Source organism: Netta rufina (genome assembly GCF_964035555.1).
Source record: "Netta rufina genome assembly, chromosome: 4".
Lineage (NCBI taxonomy): Eukaryota > Metazoa > Chordata > Aves > Anseriformes > Anatidae > Netta > Netta rufina.
The window spans coordinates 45,543,568-45,565,310 of NC_140127.1; the positions used below are offsets into that span (position 1 = coordinate 45,543,568).

The 21,743-nt window shown below is 41.8% G+C and overlaps 1 protein-coding gene across 4 annotated transcripts in view; it reads left to right on the forward strand.

The window, feature by feature from the left end:
- MAPK10 (mitogen-activated protein kinase 10) overlaps positions 1-20,804 on the forward strand; it is a gene marked incomplete at both ends in the record, with an annotated part of 72,845 nt that extends 52,041 nt beyond the window's left edge. For 3 of the 4 annotated variants that reach the window (XM_084286621.1, XM_084286618.1, XM_084286619.1), the window contains 5 exons: positions 8,233-8,415; positions 10,008-10,132; positions 19,013-19,076; positions 19,669-19,746; positions 20,662-20,804. In XM_084286621.1, coding sequence (XP_084142747.1) covers positions 8,233-8,415; positions 10,008-10,132; positions 19,013-19,076; positions 19,669-19,746; positions 20,662-20,804 — 593 coding nt within the window. The remainder of the gene's footprint in view (positions 1-8,232; positions 8,416-10,007; positions 10,133-19,012; positions 19,077-19,668; positions 19,747-20,661) is intronic. The other variant, XM_084286620.1, reaches the window with a different exon arrangement.
- Positions 20,805-21,743: the final 939 nt, after the last annotated feature.

Sequence of the window (21,743 nt, forward strand, 5' to 3'; positions counted from 1 at the left end):
TCATTAATTACGGGGTTTCTTGCTTCATAAATGAGTCTTTGTAAGTTCAGGTCATGCCAGTGTAGGCATGAGTCGCCATTTGCCTCAGCATGATATGGGAGACATCCTGCAATTTAGGAAGAAGGTAGGATGAACTCAGGCCTTGCTTGTCTTAGCTGCACAAGTTGTGTTGAGGTAGGGAAGCAGGAAATGGCCTCATTTTGGGGGGTTTCTTCTGCCTCCCATCACTAAAATTATCCCTTAGATTTGTAGCAGTTGTATGACTCAAAAGGCTAGGAGCTTCCTCAGAAACTGTGCTAAGGGACTTCACTCATCCTTTTATCTAAGTCTTGTCGCCATTAAGTGAAATCAGAACGTGTTTTGGACATCAAGAAGCAATGGTCTATAGACAAAACATTTTACATCAGTGGCCCAGCACTCCAAGCAGACTCGGTATGTATAATTTTCTGTAGAGACCATTCGCACTCAGGCCTGAGGCAGCCATCACACTTCTTTGATTGGATGCTTTAAGAAAACCTCGATAGGAACCTTGTTATCTATCAGCTGGTCAAAGTGCACATCTGAAGCCAGTGACTCATGCTCCACGGCCTTCACAGATGAGAATTGACCATGGCCTGCACGCCCGGCTTCCCTCTGATTAAACCCTGTAGTTCAGTAGGTGACAGAGGAGTTTCCAGGCACTGTTTATTTTAATGCAACTTTCTCTGAAAGCATGTGTGTGTTTGTGTGTATGTATGCTTGCGTATGCGTGTAGTGTTACTTACTAATTCAATTTCGCACTTCACTTGTGGCCTCATTCACCCTTTAAAGGGTTCAATATGCTGATTAGAACATGAAAAGGTAATATCTAAAGAGCAGAAAATAAATGAAAGTAGGCAATGATATTTTCACAGCCTTGTCCAATATAATACTCTGAATTTTGCACAAAGTGGCATCGTACTGAAATTAACGCTCCAACTCCCCAGAGTTTACAAGTGATGGGAAGCACAACTCATCTGCATGTGTGAAAGAAAACCTTTCACTTCTAAGTGTTAATGTAACTCATTAGCACTTATTTGTGACGATTTGGCCCAGGCTGTGCTTGTGTTTTCTGTGAATATGGAGTGATAAAGGTAAGGGGGGTGCACTGTAGCTCAGTGATGGTTTTAGGTTAATAGGCTGAAGTTCTGTAAGATACCATTTAAAGAAATCCCCAAATAAGTGCAAAAGGAATTGAACGTGTCCCATGTAGTGCTTTAAAAACAGCTTTATTTCACACAGCTGCGTACTTATTAAAAAGAAATCACCCAAAGCCTCTATAATTAAACCATTACATGCAGTTTAATACTGCAGTAACCCCACAGAAATCGGCATTAGCAGCTGCTGATGTGTTTGGCATTGTTCTATAATTGAGTTCACGTTCTTCATTCGTATTTATAGTGTGTTGCTAAATTTGCACAACGCTTTATGCACTGCTCGGCTTTTCTTCTGCGGTTCCATTAGCATTTATTTGCCGGCCCGGGAGCGATGCTGAGCACCCTGCCCTGAATCAACCACTTCTCCCTCCTGTGCCCTAACCAGCAGCAGGTTGAGATGGACCACCGTGCTGTCGTCTTTCTACAAGCTGCAAAGTAGATAATTGCCATTTCTGTAAAAGTCGTGGTTGTGAGTTATTTTCCTTCAGACGTGTGATGGGGTTGGGCAGCCGTCTAATTCCGTCAGCAAGGAATTATGAGCCCTGGCAGCTTGGGGGCAGCATACTTAGGCATGTATTCAAGTGTCAAAGGAGCAAAAATAAATATGAATATAATTCTTAAAACCACCACACACACACAAAAAAAAACCTTCCTCTTCTACATAAAATGTGTGTAAAATGGGTTAGGACTGGCAGTGGACCAAAATGTATCAGCAGCTTGTGTTTTTTCTTCGCACAAGTGCTTTATTTCACAACCACGCTTTGATTTGAAGTGTTTAATGCCCATTTGTGTCCATTTTTATGCATACATAACTGTGAAAAGCGTTTTTGAATCAGGATTGAATATTCATGAGAAACAGCTTGTCAGTCATATAGCTGACTTCAAAATGAACTGTTTGCCATTTTCCAGCCGTTAGGGGGTATAGATCGTTTGATACCATTTCTGTTTCCAGACCTAAATGGTCCATTCACCCAACTGAAAAACCTTTATAGCAAAATGCAGCAATCTCAGATGGCTACAGAAAATTCACAGGGAGAAAAATAGGAAATGTCTTGGAATAAGCGCAGAACCGAGTGCTCAGCTAAGTTGCAGCTCTGCTCTGCTCCTATAATCCATCTGAATTCACTGAAATGGCTCGGGTGGAGCTGCGAACAGAAGTCAGCTGCCATTCTTTGTGTAAACTCCTGAGCGAATGCTTTGAAGTGTCAAAAGTCCCATGGGCCTTGACTGATCACTGGAATTCTGATGCTTCTCTACCCGCTCTGGTGTATGGGCATGATGTAGTTTAATGTGAGCTAAAGCTTTTTTTCTTTTTAAATGTTAAATGAAATTTCTTTTCAAGGTTGAGGAGCAATAGTTCTGCTTACAGAGAAACTGTTATGATGAAGCTTGGATACACTTTTGCCTCAAGCAAGGGCAGAAAGGCAACCTGGTTTGTTGTGCTGGCTCAGGATCAGTTTCAAAAGCTGATTGTGCTGGTGAGCTGACTCTTAACTCCACGAGTTCCACTCAGGATCGCCTGCTTGTCTTTTCATACCACTGCATAAATGATCCGAAGGAGTTAAGTAGTTGCCTTAGTCCTCTCTATTTGGTGAGCTGCATATTTGGTGAGGCATGGTTAGACACATTTATTTCTTCACTTGCTGAATGCATTTTGGACAGGTTAAGAAGGATCTGCCTTTGAATTCCGTATTTGGGAATGCTTACAAGGAAATAAGACATTAAGTGGAGAGAAGTAATATAGTGTGATGAATTCGGAGATGGCCACACAAGCTACCACTTATGGAGCCTTATCCTGTAACTGCAGTCACATTGCACATGTCACACAGATTTAGGCACAAGGTTTTTACACATGGTTTCACGGTTCATTTAGAAGGTATTTAGTAATACTGATGTTTATACTCCTAGGTTAGGTACTCGATCATCAGCAGTGCAGCTGTGCACATTTCAAGAACGTAAGTGCATGACATGATACAGAAACTTTGTCATGGCCCAGAGTAGTCAGAGCAGATACTGCAAGGGTGAGGCCAAGTCCCTAAGGGAAATGGTGATACTTACCAAGGGCAAGATTGCAGTCCTACTCTGCAGTATCTAGACTCTCCACTAAGCATTGATTTACTTCTTGTTACATAAGCTAATGTTCTCTGCAATGCAATGAAGTGTCAGCTAAAAAAAAAGTAGTCAAAAATTGTAATCAAGGTGTCATCATGTATATCCATCCACAGGGTTAATGACAGCTGCACAGCCAACATCACTACCAAATGATCAGTGGTGATTTTTTGAAGTCATTTTACTTGTGCACTACATGCAATTTTTATTTTCATATGCTCTATTGTAGCACATAGTGATTACTCCTCTTTTAAGTTGCAAAATGTTTTCTTTTATGGTCTATTTTTCACAAATACCCCATTCTTCTCAAAGCATTCACCTTGTCACAGAAAATACCCCATATTTTTTGTCTCGTCAAATGTTACCACTTTGTATTTCTTCTGTGTTTACTGTAAATTGTGTTGACATCTGTTTGTAAATTACAGGGCTGTGGGGAAAAATAGATGTCTGGCACTGACGTATCCCACAGTGAAGTTGCTTGGTTGGTTTTCTTGAGTTAGGGGACTGAGATAGAGAGAATTCCAATTTCAAAGGTAAAAGTGGATTGAGCTATCAGCTTTGCATTTGTTGCTACAGTTTGGTGTCAGAGAGAGAAATACAGAGCTGTTCAGGGTAATTATTCTAATTTGACAAGTTGTGTGCACCAAAAACCTGGATCCTAAGCAATGCTGTCAGTTTTCATTGGTGAAACCTCCACATTCAAGGAAAAAAACTTATCAGGCACTTCCATGAGGTTTTTGACATAGTAATAATATTAATTTACCCTGTCCATCTGTTGTGAAGGAAGAACCATGTGACCATGTCATGTTCATGGTCCTTACCTTTAAAAATAAAAGAAATATTGGATGTGCTCTTGTTGTACTCCTCTGCAGCAGAAGCATGTTAAACCAGAAAGACCAAATCCTGCTGCAGCACAGTAAAACCAGTATAAATGTGCTGCTTGACAAGTGAAGGTGGGTTCCAGACTGCTGGGCAGTGATTTCCTGCAGTCACCACTGCCATCCAGCACAACTTCAAAAGCTCTGTTATAATAAAATATTGCATATATAAAATATCGCGTTTTGGTAGGTAACGTGCATTTTCTACTTGATAGTGCACAGATGTGTTTGAGAAGGATTTGGAGAAGAGACCTTTTTATCAGTCAGTAACATGGAAAAGCAGTGATTGGTCTGTGGACATTGGCCATGAGTTTTTGAGTTTTGCAACAGGAGATTTTCTGTTTGTTCTGTTCAAGTAGAGCTCAACCATCCTAGTTCAAACAGTATCTCCTGCAAAGTTGTACTGTTGAACATCGGAAAATCTAATTACTGACTCAAAAAAAAAAAAAAAAAGTGTAATTCATGTAGTCAAAATATTAGAAGGGGAAAAATTATTACTATTTTGAGACTGGCTAGCTTAAAAACAAAGACAATCTCTGAATTTTGTTTTTCATTCACAAGTTATTTTTTTTGTGAAACTGTAGAAATACAGTTATCAATTCAGAAGATACACACTTCATAACTGTATTCATTTTTTTAAATTTTAAGAAACTTCCATTCCTTTGCTGTAATTTTGTGTAGCCATCCTCGTGCCACTGTTTGTGCCACACAGCAGCTAGCAAATGCATGTTAGATACTTTCTTTTCTCTCAAGTGCAGGTGCTACCGTGCACAGTTGATGCGTTTTCCTTGATGCTGTTTTTGGGGCAAAGAATAGCTGCAGTGACTGGTGTATCAGGACATGGTGAAGAAGCCCAGTTATCTGCTTTGATCACTCAGTTACACAAACACAATCCTTGTGGTTGCTGTGGCCAATGCCTGACATTGCAGGGCTGCACTCCCATCCCTGTGCCAGCTGAGCTGGGAGTTGCCTTCTTCATGCACCCTTGCACCCAGTACAAGTGCAAAGCTTTGCACTGCTGCCTTGAAGCAGGCCCTACATTTGCCCATGCTCACCTGACAGCTTTCATTCAGTCCACACGGTATCGCTTCCAGCCGTGGCTTTCCTGGCACAGCTGCCCCTGCTGCTGTTTTGTATTCTCTGCACTGCTCTGCAACGCGCTTACGCTCTGGTTTAACGTGCCTCAGAAAGACCTGCCCCTGAAATGGTCAAGCCAGTACACAGGCAAGTGTGCCACTGGAGTACAAATCAAAAATGCCAAATGTGACTTTGTATTGATTTTTTTTTATTATTTTTATTTTTTTATGAAGTACTTGGGCTGCTCTTCAAGCAGATATAGACTTGTCTAATTTTTTTTATTGCATTTCTTTCATTTTCTGTTTAGGGCAAGATAGTTGTCACAGACAACACAAGATACATACAACTTTTGGAATGGGTGAGGGGGGTTGCTCTACATGAATATTTCTAGTTTAATAAAAGCCTTTTTTTTTTTTTTTTTTTTTTTTGAAAGTTTTCACAGACCACTGCTGTTTTTAACAACTCTTTTGAGTTGGAATTAAAGTAATTCAAAACACTGATAGGGCCTTTTTAAAGCACATTTAAATTCCTTTCATCCCTTTACATGCTTTTGATTAGAAAGGCTTCAATTTTATAATGTATTTGATTTATTTTTTTTTCAAATAAGATATTTCAGGCAAACCCAAACTTAGTAAGAAACTTCAAGCAAATCCCTTTGATGGGTTTTCAAAGTATGTAAGAATCCTAAATCTCTGGTTCTTTAGGCTGGAACGCTTCTTTGAAAATCTGAAATAGCTTCTGCACCAAAAATTTGCTTTTTGCCACCTCATATTTATCTCCTGTTACCTCCATCCCATGGACCTGGTTTGTCTCTTAGATTGTGAGGAATTGTGTCTAGTGTGTGGGAAACTCCTCCACAGTTAAGACAGTCATGACAACAGTAATGAACATGAAGAATAAAAACCCAGTTCCTGCGCTGAAATGCTTTAGATGCTTGTCTCTTAGAAGCTTATTTCCAGTATGTTCTTACAAAGCACCCTGCCCACATTTCTTAGCGTAAACGTACCCATGTGTGCATGTGCTATTCCCTTTTTTCATGTTATCCTCAGGTTCTCAGCACCGTGAATAAGAGCAATGTAGAGATGGCACTGACCTTCCAGTTAGTCACTTCACCTTTTTGTTGGCGCGGTTGTTCTGAACGTGGCTGGAAGAGCTTCACATCAGTTATCAGCTGGGTAATTGTTGTCTCGAGAAACCAAAAACAGAGGGAAAAAAAAAAAAAAGGAAAAAAAAGCTCAGTACAAATTGCCTGTAATAAGATTTGTTTCTAAGCATGAAAGCGTGTTTCTTATTAGTCAGTCACAGTTTAGCAAGATAGCCGTGGCGGTGGCGTTAAGGAGTGTCGTGGTTCCGCTCGAGTGGGCAGCCGAGCTCCACCACAGCCGCTCTCTCACTCCCCCTCCTCAAAGAGGAATGGGGAGAAAATATGTGAAAAGGGCTCAAGGATTGAGATAAGGACGAGAAAATCACGCAATAATTATTGTAACGGGCAAAACAGACTCGGCATAAGGAGATAGTAAGATTTATTGCCTACAACTAACAAGCGAGAGAAGTGAGAAAACAAAGGAAAAAAAAACCAAAAGCACCTTCCCCCCATCCCCCCTCTTCCATCTCCTCCCCCCGAGCGGCACAGGGGAACGGGGGAATGGGGGTTATGGTCAGTCTACAGCACTTCTTCTCTGCCGCTCCTTCTCGATCACTCTCGTCCCCTGTGCTGTGGGGTCCCACCCACGGGATGCAGTCCTTGATGAACTGATCCGGCGTGGGCTTCCCACAGGCAGCAGCTTTTCCAGAACTGCTCCAGATATGGGTCCGTACCACGGGGTCCATCCCTCAGGAGAAAACTGCTCCAACCTGGCTCCCCCACAGGCAGCAGCTCCTGCCAGGTCACCTGCTCCTGCGTGGGCTCCTCTCCACGGGCTACAGGTCCGGCCCGGAATCTGCTCCGGCAGGGGTCTTCCACAGGCGGCAGCCTCCGTCGGTGCAGGGCCACCTGCTCCACCGTGGTCTCCTCCACGGGCTGCAGCATGGAACCCTGCTCCACCGTGGTACTCCATGGGCTGCAGGGGGACATCCTGCTTCACCATGGTCCTCACCACAGGCCGCAGGGGACTTCTGCTCCGGTGCCTGGAGCACCTCTCCCCCTCCCTCTACACTGACCTTGGTGCAAGGCTATTCTCTCACTCCCGGCTGCTGTGTGGCGCAGCGTTTTTTTCCCTGTCTTAAATATGCTCTCACAGAGGCGCAAAACAACATCGCTTATTGGCTCGGATCTGGAAAACAATGGGGCCCTTCCCAAACATGGGGCAGCTTCTAGATTTTTCTCACAGAAACCACCCCTATGGCTCCCTGCTACCAAAACCTTGCCACGTAAACCCACTACAAGGAGAAAGCTCTGTCTATGCCCAAGGCATTGTTCATCTACAGACAGTGAGTCCCGGTACATTCTTATGACATCTAACAAATGGCTTTTGGGGGGCTTCAGATGGGTGGGTTTAGTACAATTATCACTAATGAAGTTATCCGGGAGAGTAATCATAGTGGCATAAAGCAGGTGAGTAGAGGACAACTTGTGTCCCAGGCAGAGCTCCTTTCCTGTGGTTTGTGTCAGCTGGGCCTTGCTCTGCACTGAGAGCACAGAGGCCGTGCGATTATATCGCCGTGCCCTGCTGTGCCCACGCAGCTGAAGCCACACACAGGCATGCAGGAGAAGGGGAGCAAGCTGCTGGTGACAATCCTAAGATCGCAGTCTGTGTATTTCCCTATGCTTGTTGGTTTAGGATTTGCACAATACCTTCACTTAACATAGACATGGGAGAGAGTCGTGCCCTTTGCAGGCAGTAGGACTTGGAGGCATAACGATGCGAAAAGGTAGTGGCTGCAAAGGTTTGATGAAGGGAGTGGACGCCTCTGAGGATTCCCAGGGAGTGACTGTGTAGAAAGGCCAGGAGACTGGGGTTTGTGTTTTGTTTTCCTTAATTACTTATGTTCAGATATTGATCAGTGGAACAAAGTTATCGAGCAGCTGGGAACGCCCTGTCCAGAATTCATGAAGAAGCTGCAGCCGACGGTACGGAACTACGTTGAGAACAGACCCAAGTACGCTGGCCTCACCTTCCCCAAACTTTTTCCAGATTCTCTCTTCCCAGCTGACTCAGAACACAACAAACTCAAAGGTATGTCTGATAAAGGACCGCAGTTAACATGTGAACAGCCACAGTGCAAGGAAGGATTTTCCCAATTTTTCTTCTCTATAGTAGTATTCCTTCTTAATGCATTCATTTGTGGAGGCAAATGAATTTTTATGTTGAGCTTAGAGGCAGCTTTTGGAAGTGATTTTTGGAGAACCTGGTACTTGGGCAGCCAAGGAAGTCTGCATTGTTGCTGATTAATGTGTCAAGCATAACTGCATGGTGTTTGTTCTTTATGGTACTTCTGTATCGTGAGGAACTGTGGTATTCATTTATTCTCTTGCTAAAGCTTGTAACACAAAGGAAAAGGAGAGCTTTCATTACACCTCAACTCTTGCACAATTCTCTTTTAAACTAGAAAGGCCAGGTGCCTGCCTCATAGCTCTGCCTTTCCTTGACAACAGAAAGGTATCAGCAACAGTAGCCAAAATGGTCTTGATATAGCTGAGGTTTAATATGTGTTGTAGGTGGATTTCTTATTTTGAAAAATGCTGTGGTTCAGTTTTGACATGTAAAGCTGAGCAGTAACTTAATTCTGGTGTGACTAGATACACTGCTCTACGATATATACACTGATATGTTTTGTAATAGCCTTAATCATATTTTGAAACCATGGTTTACTTCAAGATAACTTCTATCTCCAACCAGAAAGACTGATTAACGTATGTTTAGGATAAAAAGGATTTCTCACTGCAGCTCTAGTACACCTACCAACTTGTGCTGTGTATCTGTTTTACACCTCTTGAGTACTTTGGGTTGCTTCCTACAGTGACTTGTAATGATCTTCAGTTGCTTGCAGCTGAGATGCCATTCCGTTTCCTAGAGTACTCTTCCCGTTAGCAGCTGTTTGGTAGCAAGGCTGCTGTCGCAGCTCAAGGAGCCAAGTGAAGGTCTGAGTGAATGCTTTGGGATGCACAGAATTCCATACTTCTGCTCCAGTAAATTTGAACAAATAAATTTTCATGGATTTGGAACTGCTGAATAGCAACCACAAAGTGCAATATTACCTTTTGGATACAGGAAGCACGTGCCTTTAAGCAAACGGAGCGGTCCTTTTAAGGATATACTGTCAGAACAAGGAACAGTGCCTTACAAGAGTTTTGCTGGTGCATCACTGTGTCATCCCACCTCCTGCTTAAGTAGTTCAGTAAGAAATGTTAACAGTTTCATTTGATAGCAGGATTGTGTGAGATGGGAAACCCAATAACATTTTGCACTTGATACCTGTTTTAAATTCTTCTTTATTTCAAGTTCTCTGTTGTGTGATACATAGTAAACTATTTTGAGCACTGCACTAGTAGCAATAGCAAAGAAAGTTGCTGATTTATTTTTTTTTAAACAAGGGGTTTGCTGATGTCTATTAAAATCTCCAATGCTGGCCTGAAGTTGGCACCTTTCTAATGAATGCAGCCTAATGGTGGTTACCGAAGAGCTCTTGCTCTAGCAAGGCAGGGGGCAGAAGTATGTGTAAGCCATCTCTAGAAGCAATCTGATCATTCCATAGTCCAATTCACCTTTCTCTGGTGGCATTGATTTCTTGTACTAATAACCATTTTTGTCTGATTTCATTGTTCTAGCCAGCCAAGCCAGGGACCTTCTATCAAAGATGCTAGTCATTGATCCAGCTAAGCGAATATCAGTAGATGAAGCCTTACAGCATCCATACATTAACGTCTGGTATGACCCAGCAGAAGTGGAGGCGGTAAGTCAGATGTGATTCCTTATTTCAGACTGAAAAATGTAGATGTGATTCATGTTTCCCTTCTGCTTTATAGCAGCTTGGTAACAACATGCTATAAGAAACGATGTTGTGACTGTGGTGGTCTCTGGATTCATGTGAAATTGCATCTGTTGGGACACAATGCATCTGTTTGATAATTAACTGACAATAGATAGAAGAAATAAAAAAGGTTTTAAGTGCGTGAAGCCGTTTTCTGCTCTCTTCTAGTCAAGATGGGAAGAGTATTTTGAAGCAGTAGCTCACCTGTTTTTTCTAGCTATATAACAGTCTGGCAAAGAAAAACAAAAGTTATCTTTCCTTATAAACAGTAAGCATCACTTGTATTTATTTTCAAGGAAGTATGTGCAGAAGAGGAAAATCAAACAAAACAATACAAAATCTTGAAATCTTAGTGGAATATATATTATTAAACTGCGGCAGAGGCTCACGTGATTTCCTGGGCCCCAGTTCAGTGTTTGGTACCACATATACTGAGGGCAAAGAAGTTGAAATTGAATTTTTCTTTCAATCTTGTCATGCTTCATTCACCTCCCTGCTCGCCTTGATCAGGTTGTTGTTAACAGGAATCAGTGCAATCTGTAGACACTTCAGTGGCGTGGTATGAATAGGTATAAATTCCGAGATGGTCCCTAATAGTGTATGGAAACAGCCCGATCTTGCAGCAGGTTTGGAAATGCTGCTTATCACAACAGGCAGGTAAGACCCTGATCCCTGCAAATTTCAGTCATTGGTGTTCAGAGACATGTTCCAATTCAGCGTATGTTCTTAAAAGAACAGTGACCTTGAAGGAAGAGTAAATGGAAAACAAAAGAAAAACACCAAATTTCCTTTGTGTAAGCTTTTTGCAGAGTGTATTGCTTAGGGATGCGTTAGAGGGGATGGCTCTGTTATCTAGAAAGCCTTTCGATTTTGTGCACTTGATTTTTTTTGAAAAGTTCAGTCAGTCTGAGGTTCTAGCATATGATATGCTGATATATGTTACACTCCAACTCCAACATGCCTGTTCCAGTTTAATGATGTCCCTCTTGCAGGCCTCATTCTATTAACAGGTAATTAAGTTGTATTTCCGTGCATTACTTCCATATTAAGGAACTACTCTGATGTGAAAAGAACTCAGATAAGTCTTTTACTTACAGGCACAGTGCTGTCATACCTCCTGATCTTGCCCTTATTCAAACCATTTAGCCCCATTTTTTTCTTATTATCCACGGATAGTTTCAAGATCTACATTCATTACTGGAATTAGTTAACAAATAGTTTATGCTATCATTAATCACTGTGAGGTGAGTCTGCTAGTGTAAGATTTCTGTTCTCAGTGTGTACAAAGCTGTGTGGCATGGCTTGTGTTCCCTGACTGGAAGGCTTACAACCAGAGGAACAGTAGCTGTGCATGAATAGACATTGTGGTGCTTTCTCTTGCAAACTTTGATAATAATAAAGCCATGTGTGGAGCACAGTAGTCATTCTTTTCTGAATAATGCTGCTTTGCAGAATTTGCTCAACTCTTCTGTCTCTTAAAGGTATTCTCGTATTTAAATTATCAGGAAATTGGACTATTTTGACCCTTTGCTGTTTCCATTACCTGATAAACCAGTTAATGCATTTTGCGTTTTCTCTCAGTATTCTGTTCTACACTTGTTTTCCATTCCTTTTGCTTATTTCACGTTGAAATTCAGACATGCTATTTTAAATATGTTGGCCATTTCTGAAGCATTTGTCGCGTTATCTTTAAACCAAGATGATCTTTGCTAAAAACATTTACATCATTTACAACATGCTGGGCGTTTATTTCACTAGACAAATTGCAGTTAGTCAGGATCAAAATCTTTCTTTTGTCCAGCCTGTTTAGTGGATTTTCATGGAAGTAATCATGACTCTTACTAGGCAGTAATTGCTTGCATTTAAAATAAAACAAACAAACAAACAAAAAAACATACTGTCCTAGTGCTGATGATTTTGTTTGTTTGTTTGTTTGGTGTGTGTTTGTTTTGTTTCTTACAATTAAGTGAGTCTTCTCTTAAGTCAGTGCCTGCCTTCTGTAACTGGTCTTATCCAAGGTGCACAGGTTTATTTTTCCTGTCTGAAAACAAAGCTTTAGAGACGGAGATTTTAGAAAAGTCTGGTTCTGACTCAAGAAAAGCTCAACATTTCGATTCTCTGTTGCCTGGGTTCTTGCCTGAGTTGAGTTGCATCACTCTGGTGTGATGAAAAGGTGAAGTGGATCAGATCTCCTCTCAGGACAGAGGGATCAAAAGCTTAATAGGTACTACAGTAATCTCAGTCTTCTCTTCCTTTACACAAGGAAATACATTGTATTGGGAGATATACCTGCCTATTACATTACAAATAATAGTTTTATTGTTTGAGAAGGGAAAAGAAGAGCTGTAAGCTAGATTTTACAATGCATCATCCCATGTTGGAGAGGCACCAGGTACACACTGCGGCTTTTGCTTTGCTTTCTCTTAGGTGGGCCCTGCCTCCAGAGAACTGCAGAGATTTGCATCCATTTAATGGGCTAGGTGCCAGAGGGTAAAATAGGGGCCTTAGCTGCTTCCTGCAAAGAGGACAGGCAAGGAAACGATTGACTGGAGGGAGGACAGGGAGAGAGAATGGAGTAGCCAAGAAGAATATTTTGCCATTTGCTTAGGGAAAGTTTGCAGAGGAGCATCTGCTACCTAAACGAGTTTTCCTTCATTGTTTGCAGCATGAAGCAACCCTGTTCTTTCACAGATTGCTATGCAAGAGCACAGGCCCTGGAAACTGAGAGCAGAGCACCAATCAAGTGAGCAATGGAGATGCTTTTGCTCACTTGGTTGTGCAGAACCTCTCACAGTGCTGCACTGTGTTGCATCTGCTTGTGTTTACTGCACCCTCTCTTTTGTAGCACTTGATAAGCCCTTCTCCATAGGGTGAGGGCTTTCATCACACGACTGAAGGTCTGGTCTTCATCAAAAGCAGCTAGTTATCTGCTGTGCAAGGTTCATTTGCTTCAGAGGCCTGGTAGAAGAGGTATCAGAAAGCATTTTGTGTGATGGGCATTTTGAAGTGGGCTATTGCAGTGTCATGAAGTGTCAGTGTATGTCGGAGTAGACCGCGAAGAGCACTGAAGAGGGTTAAGAGCATTTGGTGTCCAGGTTTCACCTGGAGGTAACGACCCTCTACATCTGCCCAGGTTTATGGCATTTTGAGTGTGTGAGGAACAGATAAAATAGCCCTGTCCAGTTAAAAAGCGGACTAGCGAGAGAGTTACAATCCCTTTTTACACATCTATTAAAAGTTTATGGTCCTTCACAGGCTGTCTGGGGGCAATAAAACTATTATGTCTCATTCTAATGGGCAAAGACTCTAACAGAAATAGGAAGTGGTAGGAAAGCAATACCCTTTTTCCTCCTGACATGTAACAGCATCATACTTTTCTGGTCTGCCTTAAATATCATGTTGAGATTCTCTGATAAGCAGAGGAAGAAACTGTGGTACTTGCTTTTCAATAACAGCATGAGGCTACACAAACAGTGCTGTGACTCCACAGACTTGTTCAAAGAACAAACCATACCCAAAGACCCCAACAGCTCTGAAACAATTGCGTTCATAGTTAGAAACAGGCATTGCGCAGTTATTAAACTTATCTTTGGAGTGGATAAACAGACTTGGAGGAAATTCTCATGTCCAACCTATTAAGCTTGATAGTCAGCTTCTTTTCAGCCCACCCAGCTTGCCACAGAAGCTTTGATAAGAAATCACAGCAATAGGTTCTCCCAAGAGTACATCATTGCTCTAAATTTCATTTGAAGTGTTATTTAGAAGATGATTTCTGACTTACAATTAAAATGTGTCTTAAAATAGTACAAAAACATATCTCTACAAGTAAAGTATGTTTATGTTTGTGTGAAATTCCTTAGATTTTTGGAACTGTTGAAATCTGTTACCAATCTAGCTGTACATAACAATATTTGGACTATTAGCATGCATAAATGAGATTCATGATACCTTTTCTCCCTTCAAGTGCTCTATTCTTTTTTTTTTTTTTTTTTTTTTTAGGAAAGACATTTCTAACATTCCTCGACTACAAACATAGACTACTTACTGTGTTTATTGTACCTAATCTGAATAGCTCCCTGATGTCTTATTAAATTCTGCTTTCTTGTCTGAAAATGTTGTGCTTGAGACTTTTCATTTATGCAGCTGCCTTTTTTGAAGTTGCTATGCATTCTTACACTGCACTGAGATTATCTGCAAGTCCCAAATCTGATACTTTGGTTTCCATATCTCCCCTAATGTTTATACAGTGGTGTCTGTACACATGTCACTGTTTTTATCCCAAAATGTTTACACGGTATGTCAGTAGAATTAAGTCCTAGGCATGTGCTTCAGAATAGCTTCAGCGTTGCCAACTGGGCAGCTCTGAAAGTGAACTTGAGAACAGTTGTGCTGCTTGTTCTCTGTGAAGGTGTTGGCTTGAGCAGCTTGGTCTCCAGTCTAACTCTTTCCTTACCACTGGCATTAGAGATGATTTCGAAGGGGGAAGAGAGTTGCTTATCAGTACCAAATCACATTCGTAGGTAATAGAATTGCTTAGGACTTAATCTTTCAAACTTTTCACCTATAAATGATGGAGGAATCACTTCATTTTGCAATCTCTTGAATATCAGCATGATTTCATCTTGGTTCTTAATTGGGAACAATATCACTCCATTCCACAGATCACATCTGGTATTAAAATCTATTGCAGATTATTATGTTGCTTTCCATTAGCTGATACCAAAATTCAACTTAGATTTAACTGCATCTGTAGTTATCTGACGTATCCCTTAGAAGTGAGATTTCTTAGAAAACTGTGAGAGCAGATGTTAAAAGTGTCCTTTTTAAGCATTTCTGTACATTGCTAAGAGTTTTACAACAGTGGTGTATTTTATGGATTTGCTTTTCACTGTAACGCACACTGCTTTCTTCACTGGATTTATTTTCATAAGACTTGGTTACACTGGGATATGTCTGCATCTAGAACCACCCCTGAGGGAGGGGCTGAGTTGTGAAATATCATTGATTTTTCTCTGTACGCCGAGCTGCTGCATCTTACCATTACTGTGGTGTCATTTCCTACAGTGGTTATGAGAAGAGCTTGGTTGGTGGATCTCAGCCCAAGGTCCTCTCCATCCAAAAAAGAAACTGCTGTTTTATCATTTCAGCATTTGTCTATAAACAATCTGTGTCCAGCTGTTAAATACAACCTGTTCAAAAGTAGTTTCAGGTGCCATAGGTAGTCCAAAATAAAAAGACCGAAACAAATCACCTTTCTCTTACTTACCTGTGAGCTCTGTGACCTTGGCAAAAAACATTTCAAAGGTTTTTCTTCAGTGTCACCTTTACTATAGGTGATGTTTCAGTGGCAAAATCAAGGTTCGTCAGGCTGTGCAGTTTTTCTGGTATTCTCTTGTTTAGCCCTGTATTTATTCAGATGTATCCGAACTCTTTGGTGATCTGCCACTGGGTCTTCTAGCAATCAGTTGCAGGGTTTGGGTTTTTGCTCAGAGGTCGATGCTGCACATCTGCTGTCTCACAAAAGAAATTTGCAGCTTTGCTTTGTACATGGGTACAGATATTTTCTCTAGTCAGCAACATCTATCCATTTATAGCTGACCAATTATGGAAGCTGAACAGAGCTACTGCAGCAGTCTTTGCTATTGTCAGTGGGAACTAGTGGTTTTAGAAGAAAGATATCTTTTTTCCTTTCTTCCTTTTTTTTTCTTTTTTTCTTCTTTTTATTTTTTTTCCTTTTCCAAACCAAATTAAAACATTTTCCAGCTTGCTGGAACATACCTGCAAGCTGTTCTCTTGTCTGCATGTAGCCATGTAACCTCAACTCCTGCTGCATGGCACCCTTACAGTGCAGCTGACCACTGTTTCCTTGATGCAAACTACAGGCTGAGTGAGATTTCCAAAAGGCTCTGCAGGCTCCAAGCAGCACAGGCAGAGGCATCACTTCTGCTGCCTCCCTACCTGAGCCCACAGCCAGCCAGCTGTGGGCTCCCCAGGCAGTACTGGGTGAAATGCAGAGCCCTTGATGTTTTCCTCTCTAGCCAAAGAGACTTCAAGCCTCTTCTGACAGCACCCTGGTGTACTTGTTTGCACTGCAAAAATAAATGTATAAATGTTATCAGTAATACAACTGAAGGTGTAGCAAAGCACAAAAGAATGTTTATATTCACCTTTTATGGGGACCTAAGCCTCTGGTGCCTCTGCTCTTTATATATGGCCAGCTCTGTCGTTGCCTTGTCCTCTGCTCCAGACCCTGCAAAGCCAGGAACAGATGCAGAAGCAAGCTTTCTTCCTGCCAAGCTTTCTAAAAATAGCTCATCCTATGGTCTGCACTGTGTTGACACCAGCTCCGCAGAGGCAGGGGTAGCAGGGGAGCTGCTTTATTCATGTGGGAGCTGCTTTATTCATGTGGGAGCTCAGGCCCATTGCCTTCACTTCCTAGCAGTCATACGCAAACCAGTCCATGTTGCTTTAGTGAAGTAAGAATTCATCAGCCTCAATATATGTCTTGCTTTTTCACCCTGGTGAGAAGCTTTTCCTCCTGGATGTTAGAAAGGTGTTCAGTGAGTCCAGTTATCTCCTGTTTGTGTGACCACTTGAAGAATGTTGCCTTTTTTCCTTTTTTTATAATTTAGAAAAAGACCCATATGTGTATTTCCTGATGGTTTTTTGTTGTTGTTGTTGTTACATTCAGTGAAAGTTAAACACTCTGCAAAAATACGTGAGAAATTGGTATAATTTAGAACTTGAGAACCACTGAAACAGCAAGCAATTAATATGTACAAGAAAAATACCATTCCTTCTTTCTCTTTTGCATCCACATACAGACCGTATTCTTTGTTATTGTTGCAAATTCAATTGCCTACAAATCAATTTGATTTGAGGAGAAAACAGTTTTAAAAAAAAAAAAGCTAGATGCTGCCACCCACAGACCTGGTCTTTACTCTGCTTTGTTTCAATGCTAGCCTGATGATACTTTTTCTGAAACATGTACCAACTAGCATGTAATTCTCAGTTGGGAGGATGTATTAGAGTATCTACAGTACCGCAACTGTATCCATGTAGAAAATGAACTGTGATGAGTTCGGTCATTTTGTCAGCCATTTGAGTTAGGCAGGAAAGTAATTTTTAGGCTAACCTTTATACCAAGTAAAGCCTGGTCAGGTGCCAGTGGAGGATCCAGGTATGACAGCTGCTCTGTCATCTTCACTGCTGTGACAGTGTCTGCATCACAAACATCACCTCTTCCCTCTAATTTTAGAAGCTGGTTAAAAAGAAAATTAAAAAAAAAAAAAATATAGGAAAAATTAAGCAGTCAGCCTGAAGGGGATTATTTAGGTTGATGGTAATGCATTAAGCTCAGTGGTTCTTGTTAACATTAATGAGGATTGCAGGAAAACTTCATTCCTCAAGCTCCTGTGGTATTCTCAGCTCAGCACTGTGCCTCAGAATCAATGAAAATGTCCTGAACGAGTCCTAAAGATTTAGGAAATGAATGAGGAAATTCAGATGGGAAAGCTTTGCTGTTTCAGGGAGAGGGTTCTGGCCTGACATGTAGCCACGTAACCTCATGAGCTCCCCTCACCTGCGTTCTGCGCAGGCTTTAGAGGTAGCACACATATCCTGCCTGTGAGAAGCAGAGGCACTTATTTGTGTTGTTATCCCGGTGACACATCTCACAGCTGCGGGTTCTCCTGGCTCACACGTACCAGGCTGCAGTATGAACACCGGCACCGCAGCGGGATGCTCTGAGCAGGTGCAGTTTCTGGCATCCCACAGCATGTGAAATACAGAGTTTGGGTGCTCACCCTCAATCAGTTGCTTTCCTCGTAACTAGCAGTTTGGTAATGAGCGAGATTGTTTTGGGCTGTCTCCCTGGAAAATGCTTTCCTTTCCAGAATGTGTTGATCTAGGAAATAATGACTGAAGCTTTTCTTCCTGACTGTTACCCAATTATGCCTGCTTAAGACATAGCTGAAATAAATTAGGGGAGACATAAGCCAAGGATTTTGTGGTTGTGTGAGCTGAGACCAGGAATGTGCATCTGATCACTCATTGCCTTCGATTTTGTAATTTGTGCACTTGAGAAGTACAGCAGTGAAGGAACCAATCTTGTTATTTCTGGCTAGGGGAGAAATACCCCGTTTTCAATGGAGGGTGTAAGAGAGTGTTGACGCTTGGTAGGGGTTATTTTACCCACAGCCTGTACTGTGGGTAACCTCACTGAAGCTTTAGAGAGGAAGGTACTTGCAGGATATTCCTGTCCAGCTTGGTTGACTTGTTTGGCTTCCATCTGGCAGAGAAGCAGCAGGGCTGTCACTGTGCCTGACAGCGGCTCTGAGGCCTCACCCACCGCTGCTGCCAAAAGCCAAGAGCCAGCAGACAGCTACTGCAACTCCTCCTTAAATTCCTAGCCCCTGGGGCTTCCGTGCCTTCACCAAGCGTCCTCTGCTTTCCCCCTCTAGGAAATCCAAGGTGCTGGGCTGGCCAAGTGGCTGAGCAGTACACAACCCATGTGTGGGATTTCTGGGCTCAGTGCAAGCAGAATGATGGCGTTATTGACCAGGGTCTTATTGCACTGCGACTATGCCTCTTGTTTAAAAGAGGAAGAGGGAGAAGTATTGCGTTTTCTTCTATATAAAGTGTTGATTTCCAGAACTGTTAACTCCTTTAATATTCAGATATGTTTCATGTGTTCTTGCATGAACGGGATGGATTATAAAGAGGGAGAGGAGGATTTATCTTTACTCCTAGTTATTTGCAATATAAAGAACAGTCTGATAAATTGTTTTATTTCTCTTGCAGCCACCTCCCCAGATATATGATAAACAGCTGGATGAAAGGGAACATACAATCGAGGAATGGAAAGGTAATCACGATTTAGGATTATATGGAAAGGGGTATTTCTGTGGCAAATAAGCTATGTCCCAATACCAAGTGCATCTCTAAAGCTAAAAGAATTCATATCACAGCAAGAAGTGAAACCAGCAAACTGGTGCTTTCATAATGAGAACACAAGATCCAAGGAATGTCCTGAGAACCACCATTATCTGCACAGGTTAACATGAACTCCGGAGTGCAGATTACAGCGCTACATTGAAATTTAAGTTGATCATCTGCCGAAGAGAGTGCTGTGTAGCATGATGATAGATCAGAGGTTTTCTTATACTTGATAATACTATATTACTCTGCTGCTTCATTTTTGGGCAGTGGAGCATTAAACAATTCATGTGTTATAGCTTAACCTGATTTGTCTCAATTCAGCTCCAAAAAGAGGTGGTCACAGAGGAAGGAATGGAAGAGTGAGGTCTTAGGCAAGTAGAGCTGTCAGACTCATGAAGACAACGTAGGGTTGTCTGCACCTATACTGCACCGATAGGAGGGCTGCTGCTTCCTGATCTTGTTGTTCCTGATCACAGGCACTGGTTCCTGTTTGTGACTGTTGCAATTCTGTCTTCCAGAACTCATCTACAAAGAAGTAATGAATTCTGAAGAAAAAACTAAAAATGGCGTAGTAAAAGGACAGCCTTCTCCTTCAGGTACTCAGCCCCATTGAATAACTGTGTGTTGTCCGTACTGACAAAAGGAAAACGGAAGGAACTGAAGCACTTGGCCTACAGCAGCAGTTATGTAGATCAATTTCAGAAGTTGAATTCAGCACTTTTAATGGGTTGAGCTTGATTACCAGAACTGCAGTGTCAACACTCAAAAATAGCTCTGCTTGGTATTTGAGACATAGTTGCTCTAGTAATAAAGCCTAATAATATTTATGGGTGTGATAAATGTTGAATTGTGTTACTGATAATCTCATACAGGTTCATTTTTCATCTTAGAGATTCAGAGTGATTTGTAAGGTTTAAACATGGTATTATTGTCATTTTACAAAGGAAGGGTAAAGTGGGATGCCCGAAAATACTGTCACAACTGAAATCCTGGGCTTGGTCTCCTAGGCCTTAACTAAGGAAGAACCCAGCTTTGCCTCCCCCACACTCATTTCTTCACTGTCACTAGATGATTTGATGCCACCCCATTCTACTAAAGTACCTACAAGAACTAGGCTTTTATCAGAGTGTCTGGAGGCTTTGCTGGCTTGATTTGGTTTGTTACTCCTTTTTTGAATCACGATGATGCCTGTGTGATCCTAGCTGACAACTGATTGCTGGGTGATTTGTAATTCTAAGTAGCCTAGATAAGAAGTGGAGTGATGATAAGACATGATATGAGCTACACCCCTTCAAAACAGACTCGAGGGAGAGAATTTCTTGGTAAACTCTTCTTGGGTGTTACCTAATGTCTGAAGTTTGCGTGGTCCATATTCAGCTTAGTGTTGCTTAAGATGGTCTGTGTACTTACATGCCTGTTGCCACGGGGTAAGCGTTCTCTGCTTTTCCTAAACTGCAAGAAGTTGTGGGGTTTCAGGTTTAATCACGTTGGTGTTCGTTTTCGTAGCACAGGTGCAGCAGTGAACAGCAGTGAAAGCCTCCCTCCGTCCTCATCTGTCAATGACATCTCATCCATGTCCACGGATCAAACTCTGGCGTCTGACACGGACAGCAGCCTGGAAGCTTCTGCGGGACCCCTCGGTTGTTGCAGGTGACTAGCCGCCTGCCTGCGAAACCCAGCGTTCTTCAGAGGATGATGTAGTTGAGGAGGAAAAAGTAACATGAGTTAAGAGATGAAGAGAAATAAAAAAAAAAAAAAAACAACAACAAAGATTTAAATGAAACAAACAAAAAAATCTTTTCAGCCTGCTTCTCCTACAGAATTATGTAATGCAGCTAAGCTCGAGTGTATATTTAACTTATAGTTGCTCTGCTTTGGTCTTCTTCCAATGATGCTTACTGGGGGGTAAAAAAAACCAATGGATTATTCTAATCCATGTTTTTTTTGTCTGTCCCCGTAAGATGCAAAATTAATGGCTGCAAAACCAGCAACTTGCAACTGTCCTTTTCACACTGGCATGACAAGGTGTGCAGTAACCACTCTAAAACATCCGAGTGTATATCTGCCTTCACTTTCTGTTCTGTTGTCTTCTGCTCACTGAGGCAGATAGGGATATACAGGCATTTTTCTCCTTATACAAATAGCACACACACACACACGCCAACAGGCTTCTGGCCGTGTATGCAGCTGTGTGCCTATAGGAGCACGTGCACCTGCATACATCCTCCGTATGCACTCCACAACTAAATGGCCCATTTCAGGTGAACTGCATAAATACTTCTGTGATACCACCAGTACACAGGCTGTTTCCTTGGTCATTGATGAGGTTGCATATCTATCGTGAGGGTTTGTGGAAGTGAAAATAACCACATCAAGCTGCGGCTCCCTCAGAGACTTGAAGATGTAGCACCAAAATTTCTGCTGAGACTTGTTATATATATTTTGAGATAATAACCAGTTTGTATTGAAAGAAGATGCCACAGAGCTGCACATGAAAATGTGTGTGAATTTTAGGAATTGTTCTGATTTTTAGAGCAGATAAGCCAGGCTAAGACCGGGTTAGAAGGAAGCACATGTATCTTTGCAAGTTACA